Genomic DNA, 17,068 nt, shown 5'->3' on the forward strand with positions numbered 1-17,068 from the left:
TCCTTTCTTGTTTCTCAGTGCTGCTGCTAGTTTTTAATTTTAAAGGTGACTACATAAATGTGGGGTTTTGCTGCCTTCATTTGTATTGTGTTTTGCCTTCATTACCCTGTCACTGAGAGGAAAGATGCTCTAAATCTAATAGTATTAGGCCTTAGCAACTTCAGTTCCATAAGGGCCAAAGGTAGCTCACAAGCTAGGCCATGTACCTTTCAAAGTATGAAAAAAACTTTAATGCTGCCTTTCTAATTAAGTCAATACTGACTTAAAAGTGAACCCAGTTATGGGCTAACTTCTAATATTTTAGAAGTCAATTTCTAAAAGGAATCAACTATTCAGATGTTTCTTTACATGCCTCCAGGTATGTAAAGTTAGGCTTGAGATCTTGTGAGAGAAGTCTCTCAGAAAGATCTTAGGTACTAGCTGGTTTTAATTGTTGTAAGAATCATTTTCCCCCACAGATTTCAAGCACTAACTCCTGCAAAAAAAAAAAAAAAGGGAAAGCATTATGGTGTATAACAGGACAAAAATAAATGCAGATTTCTTTCCGTTTCAAAAGGGTGTATTTGGGTTACAATTTAGCTCTTTCCTCATTATTAATTAGACTAACTGCCTGTTTTGTACCAGGAAACAGAGACCAGATAAAGTTAGCTCATATCAGTTGAGATACACAGTACCATTCAGTCTGAATTAAGTGCTCACTCACCCAGCTGCTGAGTGCACGGTTAGGGGCAGGATAAAAAAGCAACATCTACCTGGAATGTTTGGGACCCTTCACCCCTGACAATTTGGCATGAAGAATTCAGCTCCAGCTGCCCTTGTGGTTTGCGGATAACATCACTCTGAGGAAAGAAAAGCAAACAATTTTTTCAGTAGGAAACCTCAGATGGGTCTTATATTACTTAAATACAGCATAATATGCACGTACAGGTTGGAGTTTGCATTCATGAGCTAGAAAGGACAGCCTAAGGCTGCCAGGTGAAATATGAGACTGTGTGATCCCATTGCAAAAGTCTCCTCAATAGTGGCACGCAATATAACAAAAGCAGTGCTAATAAATGCTGTCTTATGGAGTTCAAATTGGACATTATGATTAATAAAACAAAAGCAAGCCCAAACAAACACCAACAAACCAAAACCTTTCTAAGTGGGAAGGCAGTACAACATACAATAGGTACCAAGACAGTGGCTGAATTTCCACCTTCAGAAGTTTTCAAGATTCAGCTAGACACTTGTTAAGTGACAAGTTTATTGATAACAACTTTGTTCTTCATTTGATGCATATAGTGAATCATTCCAATGTTGGTAATGCTTTTCAAAATAGTGACATGTCTAACCAAAAGTGGTTTTTTAGTATCCTAAATTTCTTTGTGCCTCTAAAGGGGAGGAAATATATCCCAGTGACTTACCGGGGACTTGTAGTACATGATTTGTCTGTTTCTGAGAACAAACCATCGTCTTTTCCACGTCTTTACCTGGCTGCCCATTTTCAGCAAGTAGCCTGATTTCTCCATGGGTTCCTGGAGGACAGAGGAAAGGGGAGAGGAGGTCATCTTGCAACTCTCAAAATACAAATGAAAGTGTGCTGAAATCAAGCCCAGCCATTTGCTGAATCTCCCATAATTTTCTGCTTTGTTTAATAGCAGCCCTCAAAGATCATTTCACTGATTGTTTGATGCTCTGTAAACTTATTTCTCTTCCTACCGAGGCACTGATTTTCCAAATAAAAGTGAGATTCCTTGAGATCAAGAAGGCTGTCTCTGCACCATGATTAGACTCCTGCTCCTTGTCTGTTTGATCTTTTATAGTGAAGAGTACAGACTTTATGCTGCGTGTTGTGAGATTTCTTTCCTTCCTCCTTCCTTCCTCTGAATGTCCAAATTTCTTTTGCCCCAAAAGTGTAAGGCCATCACTAAAGTAGAATACAACTACGGGAAATCAATATAGGTCATACACCCTTGATGATTATACTTTTACCTAAGCACATAAAGAAATTGCACCTTCTTTTGAAACACCAGATGGTGTCTTTTGAGATCAATCAGCTGGACCAATAGCCCAGTCTGTTAGAGCTTCACTCTGCTGGGGGATTACTCAATATCCTGTAGTTACACTACTCTCTTCTAAGGCCAAGGCTCTGTTTGCAGCCCTATGCAAGTGTAACACAGCAGTTCCAGTGCAAGCCTTACAGAGCAGATTCCACCATCAGTGGAATAGGAAGATGTTCGCTGTAGCTTGTGCTCTGGCTCTGAATAGTCACCATCCAAGGAGTAGGCATCAGGAGGGATGGCATAGTCACTCTCAGAGCTCAGTGAGGACACAGATACACCTGCTCAAAATAAAGGAAGAAATGAGAGTCATGGCTAGACAAAAGCATGCACTGAATATTGTACACTCCAAAAACATTTCTGCATTCACCATTAAGCCTTTTTTTTTGGTTCAAGAAGGACAAATCAGGTCAGACTTTGGAAACTCAAACCCCACTAACACGACTTCTGAGCCTCTTTTTCTTTCCCTAGGAAGACAAGAGTTTTGGATACTGACAGTGAAATACATTTATTGCTGAATAAAATCAAATTAAAATATATAAACAAAAAAAATCAACAAACTTGTCATTTAAAGGAGAAACAGCTTGTTTTCATCTGGGGATATCCATTATAAAGCCTCAGCCTCCTCTGATTTCAGCTAAGGAAAAGGCTTCTTCACTAGCAACAGGGCTTTGCTTTCTGTGAATCTTTTACCACAGGTACATGGGAATGCACAGGCACATCTGCCAATGCCTCAAAGCAGAAGTTAAGACTACATGAAATACAACTCTATTTTAGACACAACCAACAAAATTTGGTTGTCTTTAAAATACAGTCGTAATTTCACATTGTCTCTTTGGTAACAAAAATTCCATTCAACTTCCATTCCAGTTTAGCCCTGCCAGCAGGCAAGAAAAATAGTCCTAATCAAGACTCAAAGTACCTGCCAGCTCTCAAAGATAGGTGAGATGTACTTACTCATCAAGAAATTACCAGTCAATGAAAAAGACAAAAAAGCATTTTCTGTCCTGTGTCAGTACTAGCTTGCTTCCAAGGAGAAGCCACAGCAAAGGTATGGATGACTAGATATGTGATGAATTTGGGAGGGCAATCCTTCCCACAATCTTAGTTTAGCAATTGCCTGAATGGAACTCTATCAGCAGTAAAAATCATCTACAAGAACAGATTTCTACTGTTTCTACTGTTGATGTCTGCACACATTCTGGGAGAACTCCTTGTAAGCAACACTCTGGCTGAGCATTTGCCTGTCACTGACAATGCTGCTCAGGGCATCTTGGCTCTGATGACAGAGTTCATCCTGCCCAGTATCAATACTCCCATTTTACCTCTCTTCACGGCCCGAGGGCTGCCTGGCATGCTAGCTTTCCTGTTCTCAGATCCAGCAGCAGAAGTCCTGAAACTGGCATGGGAGCCACAGTCATCATCAGAGCCTGAAGACTCATCTAAGAAAGGCACATTGCTGATCTGTGTGGCTTTCTGGAAAACAGACCTGTATAGTTAGTGTGTGAGAGAAGAGTTTCCCCAGGACAATACCCCTTCAATCAGGAGACAGAGCAACCCATGACCTGCATTTCCACACTGCCTTGCCCACTTCTGCCTCAGGGTTCCTCAGTTCCTCCCCTTCTAGTCTGAGAACTTCCAAGCTGGACTCTCTAGTCTGATCTGTTTGGGTCTCCTCTGGTTACACCCTCCTACTCTTCCACAACCCTTATATTCCATCTCATTCCTTAGGCTACACCCACTATCACCTCTAGGTTTCATAGTGCACACTGCAACTTCCTGGACCAAAACTTGTTGCAATGTTCTGTGTTCTTAAATATATTTAACTTTTGCTACTCTTTCTGCATTTTTTCAATGTCCAGTACTTCCTGACATTCTCTAATTTTCTTTCCTTCACTGCACAGTTCCATCCTGTTTTGTCTCAAGATCCTAGCAGATCTGGACATGCTTTCCACAACAGGAAAAGTGAGGTAACTCCTTACCCCCTTCAGTGTAGTGTAGACTGGCACTGTGACATTTCTGTAGATGAGATAGGTGAATGGCCCAGAAGTTGAACACGAGAAATTGGAAACTGGGGAAATTCAAAGAGAAAGCAAGAGAGCACATAATACAAACTGGTGAAAAGGAGGAGGTTTTAATACAGAAGCACATGGAGAACTGCCATCCTGGACAGTCTGGCTTCAGAAAGGCCAGGAGATGCATTATTAATTCCATACAATTCCCAGAGAGAGCTGCAATATTCCCTCCATTTAGCCTGTGAGACACCTTACCCACCCTGTGCTCCTCATGGTACAATGGCAATCTGGTGTACCCTGTATAAACAGAAAAAAGCCCTAACAGGCAAAATCATGGTGAAGAGTAAAAACAGGCCACAGATATGCAGAGGCAGAAGACTGGCTGCAAAACTGATGGAAGAGATAATAGAATCCCTGAAGATGTCCCTGAATGTAGAGGCACAAACAGCCCCACACCAACCATCCCCAAAACCAGATATATCCTCCTCCCTTCCTTTATCAAGGCCATCTATGAGATCAAATTTACTTTGAAAACAGGCAAGGAAATGAAGAAATGGACAGCCAGAATCTCAGGTTCCCCACTGTCACCATGAACTCCCTTTAAGGATGGATGTAGTGCAGAACTTACAGCAGCTGGAAGTATCATTCACCATGGCCACTTCAGACAGCCTCATGCCAGACTTGGCCACGGCATAGATTCGGCTCTCCTGGAACAATAATACCATGAACAACAGTGATCAGGCAAAAATGTAATTCTTACCAACAGAAATGCCCATGTCACAGAATCACACCACAGTCACACCTTTGGGCAGGAGCTCTCTAACAAGGATAGCTGAATTCCATCATATGTTGTGTGAATGACCATTAATGGAAGCATCTTACTGTGTGCTAATTCCCAGCTACAGAGGTGACATCCACACACTGGAACACCTACAGGCAATTATCAATAAGTTACTGTATCACAGCTTGGAAGGAGATGGGATTTTTCCAAATTATAAAGAATACATTAAAATGAATTAAGAACAGCCCTATACCAGAACAATTCATTGAGTCATCAGCTGCAAAGGATGACCATTCTGTATTAAGGGAATGAAAGAAATGCCTGGAATGATCTCAATAAGCCTGTGTCTCAGTTACAACAACATACAAAGCTTTCAGTTCAAAGGATCTCCAAGTGCTTCATGAATTGATAAAAATTCCAGAGGGGGGAACCCAAGTCTCTATCCAGATGCAGTGTTATGACTACGACATCAACTAATGTGAAATGGATAAACCCCAAAGCTAGGAAACCTCTTGGTGCTCCTTAAAGCATACAACCAAAATTCACTGTGAAATAACACACATAATACATATACATGAAAGCACCTAAGACTGCAAAGTCAAGTACACCAAAAAAATAATTTCTTTGTCCATGCCTTTAAAAAGGCAAATGAAAACAGAATTGCCTCTTTTGATACTACATTGATTTCCACCAGGTTTGTCAGTTTGGCCTGTTCAGGAACCTGGCTGATGGGAGTCTCTTGGGAGTCAGTTCTGATGGACAAAGAATCCAGCAAGACTGAACATTCTTCAATAAGGAAATCTTTAAGATGCAGGAGCAGGTCATCCACATGTGTTGATAGATGAGACAATGAGGAAGACCAGCCTGTCTAATTAGAGAGCTTTGGCTGAACTTAAAGTTTGTGATCTTTGGATGAAGGGACAGGTGACTCAGGAGGGCCTCAAACACAGCATGGAGTTATGCAGGCAAAAAATTAGGGGGACCAAAGCCCAACTAGATTTTCACCTGGCTACTGCAGTAAAAGACAAGAAAAGACTTCCATAAATGCATGAGAAAAAAAAATTAAAATCTCCATCCTTTATTGGATATGAGTGGGAAACAGTGAGAAAGGATGAGGAAAAGGCAGAGGTACACAATGCCATCTTTTTCAGTCTGATAGTAAAGCAAGCTGCTCTCCAAGCAGCCAGCCCCCTGCTCTGGAAGATGTGGATGGGGAGCAGAATGAAGCCCCCATAACCCAAGGGGTAATGCCCAGTGACCTGCTTTGCCACCTGGACACACACAGGTCTGCAGGGCCAGCTGGGATCCCCCAAGGGTCCCGAGGGAGCTGTTGGAAGAGCTCACTGAGCCACTGCCCATCAGCCACCTGCAGCCCTGGTCACACCGGGAGGTCCCAGGTGACGGGAACCTGGCAAAGGGGCACCGTCTACAAGGGCCAGAGGAGGGCCTGGGAAATACAGGCCTGTCATCCTGACCTTGGTGCTGGGGCAGCTCATGGAGCAGACCATCCTGAGCACCATCACACAACACATGCAGGACAACCAGGAAACCTGGCCCACACAGCATGGGTTTGTGAAAGGCAGGTCCTGCTTGACCAACCTGATCTCTTTCTATGACAAGTGACCTGCTCAGTGGATGAGGAGAAGCTGCATTTTACATCCTAAACAATTCTAGGACTAAAAAAACAATTAATCTATCTGACCTCACAAGTAACTGTAAGAAAAAATGACAGGACATGCATACTCACTTTACCAAAGGTTTTCACAAAACTATCCTAACAGGAGGAGCATACCATGAGATAGGAATGCTGAGATCTAATCCATGTACCTATTCTAGTATCCATGGCTTTTTCTCACTCTGGAGCTATCTGGTCTGGTCCACTGCATTTATGATTCTCAAACACATGACAAAAAGCATTTTTCTATCTCAAACACATGACAAAAGAACTAAGGATTAACTTTTGATGACTCAAACCACAATGCAGTATATTTTCACTTTCACTTTTATTCCTATGATTCTTATATACTGTTTTTTTCAACAGATCTTCTTCCTCTTATAAAGATGAATAAAAGAAAAAAAATTGTCAATGGAACCAGCATGCCCCATGATGTGGAACAGTCTGACTTGATGGCTCAGGAATGCAACCTGCAATACCCACAGGTAACAATTCCTTGAGCACAAGAAGTGCAGTAGCCTAACTACTGGGCACAAAGATAAGCAGCATTCTCATGCTGTTGTCCATGCATTTCTTACCCACGATGGGAATCGGTGCAGCGGTGGTGTGGGAGGTTTGCATCCCGGGTCAAGTGTGCCAGACTCAGAACTCACAGCTTCTCTTTGCTCTGCAGGTAAGTGGTACATTCCCTCACACGCTGCAGCTTCTCCCCTCAGCAGGCCACATTCTGTCTCCATCTTCTCCATTACTCCATCATCATCAATGTCTGTCTCCTCCACATGCCCAGAGCTGACTGGAGGGTCTGTTATGGGCTGGAAAGTGCTAGTCTCTAAGTGCATTACACGATGGAAAGGATTAGCCCCTGACTGTGGTTGGCTGTGATGTCTCTTGGCTAGCTGGATACTGTCTCTTGGTGTATTGGGTGTTCGTATTTTTGGAAACGTCATACTACTGCCAAGGCTGTACTCCCTCCCTGGAAAGAAGGAATGTGCTGTAACAGCTGATGTTGACACAACCAGAGGTGGCTCAGCAGTTTGGAGATGTCCCTCAAGCATGCTCATAATTTCTGCTGAGGAAGAGGAGTCCAGCTCGTGGGAATGGAATCTGGCCCTCAGATCATCAGAGAAGCAGGTGCTATCCAAACCCACTTGTTTCAAGGTGCTCACAGCACTACAGTTTCCTTCCAGAGATGATTGGAAGGTCAAAGCCTCAAGAATTCTTGTGGTTTCACCTGGAGGGTCCCGTGATATGGGACCAGAGCACCCGAAACCATGTTCAGAACTTACAGTTGGAAATACATTTCTCTCTGTAGAGAGATTCCAGCTTGATGGGACAGATATGAGCTTCAGCATGCTCTGGGAAAGCAAAGATTTATCCTCTCCATTCTCAGTAATGGTGTCATTGGCAAGGACTATGTTTGCTGAAGAGAGGACATGTTTGGAAGGTCCTGTCTGACACACCTCTCTGAAACCAGGTGCAAGGAGCACAGATTTCTGCTCTATCTTCTCAGCAAAAGAGGCTCCTGATGCTTGGGGCTTCAGGGAATCACAGCTCCAAAGAGAATCCAAGGGAGGAATGCTGGTCATATCTACAAGGAAGGAGAACATACAGTTGAGGCATTGAAACAGTTTGATGTATTCAGTGTTGCTTCCTAGTGTACATTCAGTTGTATTTCAATAGCATCCTGGCCTGTTTAGGACAATACAGAACAGAAAGGTTCTGTAGGCTGGGCAAAGTTATAACCAAAGTACTATACATTTACAACTGGGACTAGCACAGAAGATATGAATAGGAAATGATTAATCACTACTTCTGACAAAAGTGAAATTGAGGGCTTCCTAATGAAATTAGGCAGCACGTTTGATATTTACAGAAGGAAGGTTTTTTCCCAGACAAAAAAGCAAACAGAATGCTGCAGACAGGCTAGAAAAAAACTAATGTTATCGGTAGTACAGGAGTTCTGGCCTAGGAACTTCCTAAACTACTCAGAGCAGAAGCTGGAAGTGTATATGGAGAGAAGAACAGCTCGCATTATTTTGTATGGCTCTTCGTGGAATGCAAACAGCCAACCAGGATCTGGGATATTGGCCTAGGCAAGCTTTCAGTCTACTGCAATACAGGAGGTTTTATTCTTACCTATATAATTATGCCTCCTCGCTTAAAACATGAGAAGGAAGTGCACCTATTCACACAACACTTTGTCAAATACATCAAGGTGGCCACTGCTTAGCATGGCTTTTGGCTTTGGTGGACCTACAGTGATTTAACTCATCAAAAAATCTGGAATGATTCCATGCATTCCCAGGGGCTAGATGGGGCTTCCAGCAAAGGTATGGAGACCTTCTTAAACAACTCAGCAATCGGGGAGTTTACTCACTTTTCAAGAATTTCCCTAGATCTTTTTGTTATCCTTTTGTGATATATGACCCACACAGTGCTTTATGTCATGATGTTTTATAATAGTTAGTTATAGGGTTTTGCTGTAAAATCTTCCCTTTTTTAGTTCTTTCCATGCCCTTTCAGTTGCTATGTTAGAGGATGACATAAAAGACAGATACTAGATTGTCCTTTCTACTTAGTACACATAATAAGTGTGTTTCTTCCTTTCCATAATTATTAAAGATTATCTCAGTTCTACAATTTCCACCAAATAGCAGATTTAGAATATAAGAAAGCAGGGATAAAACTTGGAATGGCAGAGGATGTTTGATTGACCTTGGCATTTATATTTATTTCAGCCTGACTGAAAAAGAACCAAATGCTTTGGAAATTGCAAAATATGGGCGAGCGTGACTCTGCACAACTACTGCTGAAAATGCTGCCTGAACAGCAAACTCCATGGGTATTGCTTAACCATCCGTGGGATTCACAAGGAAATAGAAACAAACTGAAGACACAAAGATACAGAGGAAAGAGCAAACAGCAGAATAAATTACTGTTGACAGCAAAGAGGATGAAACCTGCTCTTGGAAACAGCTGAGAAAAAGACAATCATGAGAGCACGACCTTGGCACTTGATTCACAAGGAACTGAATGTTAGCAAAGCTAACACATAACAATGGCACACACAAATCCTGGCACATATTTTCCCCTGACCCTAAGGTAAATCATTAGTGTAGACTGAAAATATGCCATTAATTTTAAACATTACTGGTATTTTGCAGCTTCCTAGATGTGACAGGAGATTAAGAGGAAGAAGCTGTTACTATTAGCACAGCAAGCAAGAAGAGATTTGTCTCTCTGCAGAGGCTCTGACTTCAGCCTGGCATACTGAGACTAGTGAGGGATAAGAGGAGAGGGCAGTGCTGTTTACTGCCCAGAATGCTGGGATCCAGGGCACACTTAATACCAGATTATTAACGCAGCTTACCAGGCATTCGCTTTTTGTGAACAGTCAGAGCCAGAGGGGATGAGAGAAACCCAGTCATAAAGCATTTCACTAGAAATGTGGTGGGATTTAAAAAGAATTTTGCCCTATTCCCTTGCTGTGGAGTAATAGGAATGCCAGAAAGACTTCTGCAGGAAAGAAATGTCCCCTCCCCACACGCCCAGTGAAGTTCTGGAAACTAGCTCATCTTATTGTGACCAAACCAACCTCATTAAAAAAGAAAAATGAAAAAAAAAAAAAGATACAATTTCTTTTTCAAAGCACATTATAATAAAAGGTGCTGAATTTAAGCCTAGAGATGAAAGTTTTCCATCCAGCCACCAAAGAACTGCAAAAGCCCAAAACACCACCATAAGCAGCTTTCTCCAGCCCAACCTGATGGCACAGAGAAACCCAGCTCCTAAAGGCAGACCAAAGAGCTGCTGCCTTGGCTCATTCAGTTACTCAGACCACATACCAGCAGAGGTTCTGTGGGGATAAGAATAATTCACACATGGAGATACACTGAAGTATATCAGTGAAAGGAGAATTCTAATATGTATTTCAATGAATGCTTCCAACTCAGGAGCTTAGTGGCTTATTTTAATGGCAAATGCAGATTCTAACAAAAAAAAAAAAAAAAAAAAAGGACTCTACAGTGAATTGGTGGGAAAAAAATTAAGAGTTAAGGCAGATAAGGATGTTATTCCCATCTTAAAAACGGACCCGCCTAAGGAACAGAGCAACTCTACTGTCTGCTGCCACAAGTTTTAATTTCTGACAAACTTAAGAATACAACCCAGAAACGGTGACTTCCAGTCTTGTGGTGGTTACTAGGCTGAACACATTTACCTTGCAATGTATCCTGAAGAGCTTCAATTTGCTCCATCAGTCTCTGATTACAGTTTTTCAGGTGGTAATTTTCTAGCTCAAGCTATGAAAGAAGAATAATAAAAAAAGAAATATAATACAAAATTGTGAGCACATGTGATCCACTACACAGAACAAGCCTTCATCTTTGTTACTTTAAAGTTTCTTAAAAAGGAGAAAAAATTAGTCTACCAGTCACCTCGAATCCTTTTAATCAGCAACATAACTAGACCACTCAAATATTTTGCTGTGCTTCCTCAAACAGCCTCTATATGAACTATTGGCACTTCACAAATACATCTTTAAATTTACTTCCCTGCTATAGCTCATCATTTACTCCTGTTGCAGAAATAATGGTCATGAAAGAGAGAATCAAAAAAACATTACCCAGAAGGATCATTTGTTCTCACCCTTAATGTAGTAAAAGAAGAACCCATGGATCCAGAGGACCAAAGAAAACAGCAAAAACCAAGCCAACATTAAGGGTGCATTTACATTTCCAATTAGGGCATGAAAGATTCTTTGCAAATTTGCTTTATGCCTTTACTTGAAGAGTCTCAGCATCCATTTTTAAACACAGCAGTGGTACACCCAGACAGACTTTCCTCTTGAAGAAATCACCTGTGGTACTGTCTCAAGTAACCCATTGGCAACACAGATGCCAAGTTCTCCAACTGGCAGTGATCCACTTGTGCATGCTATGCACCTGGAATCAGCATCTGGCACAAACCTCTTTGCCAGTAAAGTGTGAGTGCATGGTCCTGGATTCACAGCAGGTCACACCAAATCAAACCTCCTTGCTTCCTCCTTTGTGCTGCACCAGTCAGTAATGCACCTTAAGTTATTTTACACAGGGTAGAGAAGCAGCACAGGAGTTCAGTGGATTATTTAGGCAATCTAATGACATTACAAAGTCACATCATAACATAATCAGTGCCCACAAAGAATGCTTTTCCTAACTTCAACAAATTCCCTTTCTGTCATAAACCTTGAAATACATGTTTTTAACTTGGAATAAAGGACCAGGCTACCCACTCCCAGCTGAAAACTACTACTCCCATCTTTAAAACTGCATGCTGACCCACTGCTGTCTTTGTTTTTCTATAGGGTAGGACGAGATAGAGGGATAAATCCACAGGATGGATAGAACAGAGAGGTCAGAGACAAAAAATACTGGGCAGTAGGAAAACAGCATTAGTCAGAGATGGTAAATTATAGAAGAGCAAAAGACATGTTTGTGTAACAGGTGCTCTGTCAGAAATGAATAGAAACTGGATCCAGAGAAAAGAAGGAGAGGTAAAAGAAAGCTAGGTAAAAGAAAGACACTTGTGACTAGTCAATCTTCAGAAACTGCTTCTGGGCACTGGTGACTTAACAGTCATCTATAGTTTGCCCAATAAAGTAAATAGCCCTTGGTAAGAGTGATGACCCCAGTCCTAAAATGGAGTATGTGCAGGGCCAAACAAGCAGAGTGCCCCTGTGGCAGACTGACTGTCCCCAGACTGTTGTCCTATGTAGGGACACCCTGGCAGTGCAGCCACATGTACTCACTCACACGCCTTGAAACCTGGTAGAAAGCCAGAGACTTACCTCCCTGAGCTTAAATGTCACCCACTCTTTGATCTTGGCAGCTTTCTCTTGAACAATTTTGGCTTCCTCAGTCCTCAGCTGTTTCTGTGCCAAAAAACCAAAACCAACATTAGAGGCATTAGGAGAGTACAACTGTTCTCAGTGAGTTACTGCATCAGGAGTGACTGAAACACAGAAGTTTCCATTCCAGACATAAGATTTAAGACTGCTACTTGGATACAATTTTTCAGCTGGCATCTGAAAAAAATCAAGCTCTAATTTGTCTTACATGGTCCCTAGAGTCAAATTCAGAGGCTTGTTTCAAAAGTTTGTTGTGTATTAGCAAAATCCAGGTCAGGTAACAAACCTACCACAGTTTGAGTAGAATCTGCAACTTTTTCTGTTTCAGATGGTTCTGCAATGTTGCTGTTTGCTGTTGAGTATCTGTAGTGTTCCCCCAGCCTACACACATTACTGGCCAAAGCTAATAAGAATTAAGCAGTGCCTATAACTGATTTGTAAAATACCAATCATTCCAAGCAAAAGGGATTCAGATGCTGTAAGCATGAGTCTAGAGTGGACTTTCAAGGTGCACAACATGCAAATACCAACGACAAATTTAACACACACAATATTCTCATTGAGAAAGTAAATTTAAAAAAAAAAGCTCCACAATCTGACCTTGAAAAATATCAAGATCATGCCTAAAGATCTGCTAGGAGGACTTCAGATGCTATAAGTGGTAGTATGTTTACATATCCATTAGAACAGGTTCTAGTCCACACAAAGGTGTTATGGCAATACTGTTGATTTGCACAATGACCATTGTTCCCCCAAGTATCTGCTTGGGTAATATTGCTACATCATTTTTGCAGCTGTGTTTTCTCAGCTGTGTTTTTAACTTTTCTGGAAATTTCCTTTGAAAGATGCTGAATTAACACTATGATCACCTGAAGCTTTCTGTTTTATCTTCTGTGTAGCTTCATCAGAAGCAACATCACTGAAAACTCTCCGAACTGCACAATGATTTAAACAACTGCAAGAAGAAATTAGTTCTGAGAGCAACAGAGGGAGGAAGAGAGGAGGACAATATGCTGCATGTCACATCAGCCCTGGTTTCTCCAAATAAGGGGCAAAGATAATGCCTTCTGGTAGCAGCTGCTGGTTTCCCTGTTCTATTGTTTTTGCTGAAGTAAAATAATACCAGCAAATATAATTATAAAAAATGTCAGTCCTTCCCCCCACTTTAAATTTTTCGCATGGATAAATAGACGCTGCAAAATCCCCCAAATTTTCATATCTGTTCCCAACATTTTCACACTTTTAATTACCACATGCTATTTATCACCACAACTGCACATTTAAGGGCTCTTATTCAAGTATGTTTGCTGACTTTAAAGTAGGCCCAAGCAACATTTTAGGCAACCATAACATTTGTAGTCGAGCATAATGAAATAAAAGCAACCAAATATGATTCTTCAAGAAGAAGATTTATTTAGTTGGGTTTTTTTCCTATGACTGTGTGTGCTCCTAATCATCAAGTCTCAACCTCTGCAGGAGTTAGCATACCAGATGTGCCTACAGGTCTGAAATGATCTAGCACATATAGTAGGTCAACCATCTCTGAATGTCCATCACATGGGAGCTGGCTTTGAATCCCCAATGACCTGGACTTGTCCTGGAACACGGTCCAAGAGATAAAAGATTCAGATTACTACACTATATGTGACCTGCAATGCCAAGACATTATTTAGAGCTCTAAAGTAGAACAAGTGACACGATGACAGCACTGTCACCATGTGCAATAAGCCCTGCCTCTAAGCACAACCAATTTGCTCAGGCACAGCAGCCATAGATGCAGTTATTGTGCTTTAAATTTCAAAAGCAATTAGATATTCTTAGTGTCCCACACTATTGTGTGGCCCAGACGTGACCTCAGTGCTCTCTTAATGATGCTCTGAACTTCATGGCTCTTCCCATCCCAGTGAAAACAAACGGGATGCCTTACAGGGACCCTTAGTAACCTTCTAGCCCTGCCACCATCTCATCCCATTCTGAAATAAAACCAGTGACTCGGATGATGAGTATTTCTTGTCTGGAATTGCCAAGCTTTGGCTTTTATTTCTAGAAGCTCATTTTGCCTCTTGTTGCTGGAACAAGAGTTCTACTAACAGCCCTTGAAATAGGTTGCAATTAGTTCAATGTAACTCAAATAGCTGAGTAATTTTTTTTTGTAAAATTTTACTTTTATTTAAGTTATTTACTTAACAACACATAAGAATACCTCATTCCTCATGTTATAAAAACCACAGGGCAAGCCCTTTACTAGAAGTGAAATACAAGCCCTGCTGGAAATGTAGCACCTTCCTTCCACCAAAAGGGAGAGACTAGGAACTATCCCTACTGAGAAACAGCTCCTCTTTTATAATGACACCTGACAAGAGATGAACTATGCTGGAGGACTTCTGAAGGCTGGGAAAAGACCCTTCCCAAGAGGCAGCATGAACAGAGATGGGCTACACAACGGTTTTGCAAAGCAATCACTGCGGTAAAAAGCCAGAGAAACACTGTGATCAGGCTGTAGCACTATAATGCAGGGTCTCAGCACTAACATAAGGAAGCCTTTAGGCACATTGACTGATCCCCAGTGGTGAAGAGACATGGGCTGCTGAAGGTGAGTGCATGTTTTGTCCAAAAAGGAAAGAGAGGATCTTGCACTGGGCTGGGCATCATCTTAGCTGATCTGGAGGCAACTGAGAGACTAACTTGTAATGAGTCATAGTCCCTATCTTTGAAATATACATGACAGAATCCCTCTAACTCATGAAATCTACAAGCCTCCCTGCAGAAAATATCCCTACCTGTTTTGCTAGCTGTGTCTCCAATTTGTTGATCAGATCCTCCTTTCCTTGCATTGTGCACATCAGCTCCTGGTATTTCTTGTGCAGGGTGCTGTCAGATTCACCAGTCTTCACATTGGCAAGTTTTATCTTCTCTTCCATAACTCTGACCTGTAATGGTAATCAGAAGGAAATTGAATAAACCCAAAAACCACCAAAGCAAACCAATGTAAATCAAGGAACTGCTTGTGTAGTGGTAAGAGAATGAAAATAAATGAGAATATTTGTGGGTTTCTTATTTTTCAAGTCAGGAAAGGAAAAATAAAACATCAAAAACCACAACATCCTTCAGGTCACACTTAGTTTATATTCACATTTGTGGAAGGATCATTGCAATGCTGAAGCAGTAACAGATGCAAACTGAACCATGTGCAGATAAATGCATCATGGGTTGTGAGATATTACAATAAAATTATTAATCAGAGACACCATACAGGCACCATAGTCTCCATACTCATACAGACATGGTACATCCTACCTTTCTCCTTTGCAATATCATGGCCAGTTTCTACCTCATTCACTACCAAGATATATACCAAAAATCCCTGGCCATTTACTCCAGATTAAAATTTCTACATGAAAATGTACTATGGAGGTCCTTCATCCCCCTGTCCCCAGCTTAAGACATTGTTTTGGAAATTCCTGTCTTTCTGCCAAGTCTTCTCTCCAGACCTGCTAAGGAGTTACAGTGTTTGATATTTCAAAAGATGTGAATGTCTTTGAGCTCCTGCCAGTGCCAAGACTTCTTCATCTCAGCAAGAGAAAGATCACTGTAGTGCTCCTTCACTACAGACGAAGTTTCAATCCACTAGAATCCAGTGGCTACTGAAGCATTTTAGGTTTTTAGTACAGTTTTAAAATCTCTTTACTTTCTTCAAAAGCTTTGTCTCTCAATAATGTCACTCCATTTTACCATTACCTCATTCTATTACAATGGATTATAAGACTTCATTTCTAAAGGTGAATGGAATCCCTTCAATTTAACTCAAACATACTAATTGCAGCATTTGATGATAAAAAATCTCTGGTTCCAACACACCTCAAAGAAGCTAAATCTGCAAAGAAACCAACTCCAAATGCCATAAATTTAGCATGAACTTAGAACCAGAAAGACAGAATGCAGGGAGCAATGTGAGCACTTCACAGAGTCTGTGCAAGAGGGATAGTCACGCTCTGCTGAGCAGCCTGCACTCCATACTTGCAGAAGCTGTGTTTTGTCCCCCTGTCTGCCTGTATTAGGCAGAGAAGCAAACTGCCTCTTCCTCATACCGAATCAGAAAGGTAAGCACCCAACATCCGAGCCAGAAAACTAAGCCTGCTGAGTCGGATGTGCTTTCATTAGAGTTTAGGGTGATTATAGTAAAAAGAAATGGCCCCTCCTTCCTGTCTGATGCCCAAATGCTGACTCTGTACTAGAGGCTCAGCGAGGGGACTGCAAACATGTGATTTCCTTAATTGAGGTTGGCAGCTACAGGGAGTCCATTGAATTAACAAATCCAACCCCCTAGACTCCTGGAGAGAAAGATAACAAGGGATTTTGCACTTGATGTGGAGCCCTCTCATTTGTTGGCTGCCTCTCATTCACGGTGAATGTACTCATTAGTGGAAGGGAATGGTCCTACTCTTACACTGTCACTTCTTCAGGCTGTCAGGCAGCAATGCAGCATTTCTCTAGGAACACATCTCTGGATGTGGATAAGGCTGCTGGAAAGGCAAACATTGAGGGGTTGCTGGTCTTTAGGACCTGCCAACATATGGCTACAGAACTGCTGAGTGGAGGCAGGTGAGTGGAGGCAATCCTCATTTCTGCTACACCCTCCCAGCCAAGTTCTCCCCTTCCTGCCCATTC

General features: G+C 41.6%; 1 protein-coding gene across 3 annotated transcripts in view; it reads right to left on the bottom strand.

Moving 5' to 3' along the window:
* Window positions 1-17,068, bottom strand: part of PLEKHH1 (pleckstrin homology, MyTH4 and FERM domain containing H1) — a 54,125-nt gene that overhangs the window by 20,654 nt on the left and 16,403 nt on the right. For all 3 annotated transcript variants that reach the window (XM_064713968.1, XM_064713970.1, XM_064713969.1), the window contains exons 4-13: window positions 15,181-15,330; window positions 12,341-12,424; window positions 10,733-10,814; window positions 7,092-8,101; window positions 4,686-4,764; window positions 4,025-4,113; window positions 3,368-3,518; window positions 2,184-2,323; window positions 1,407-1,517; window positions 753-839 (exon numbers count right to left, since the gene is read on the bottom strand). In XM_064713968.1, the coding sequence (XP_064570038.1) occupies window positions 753-839; window positions 1,407-1,517; window positions 2,184-2,323; window positions 3,368-3,518; window positions 4,025-4,113; window positions 4,686-4,764; window positions 7,092-8,101; window positions 10,733-10,814; window positions 12,341-12,424; window positions 15,181-15,330 (1,983 nt within the window). The remainder of the gene's footprint in view (window positions 1-752; window positions 840-1,406; window positions 1,518-2,183; window positions 2,324-3,367; window positions 3,519-4,024; window positions 4,114-4,685; window positions 4,765-7,091; window positions 8,102-10,732; window positions 10,815-12,340; window positions 12,425-15,180; window positions 15,331-17,068) is intronic.

Source organism: Zonotrichia leucophrys, chromosome 5 (assembly GCF_028769735.1).
Source record: "Zonotrichia leucophrys gambelii isolate GWCS_2022_RI chromosome 5, RI_Zleu_2.0, whole genome shotgun sequence".
In the NCBI taxonomy this organism is placed as follows: Eukaryota; Metazoa; Chordata; class Aves; order Passeriformes; family Passerellidae; genus Zonotrichia; species Zonotrichia leucophrys.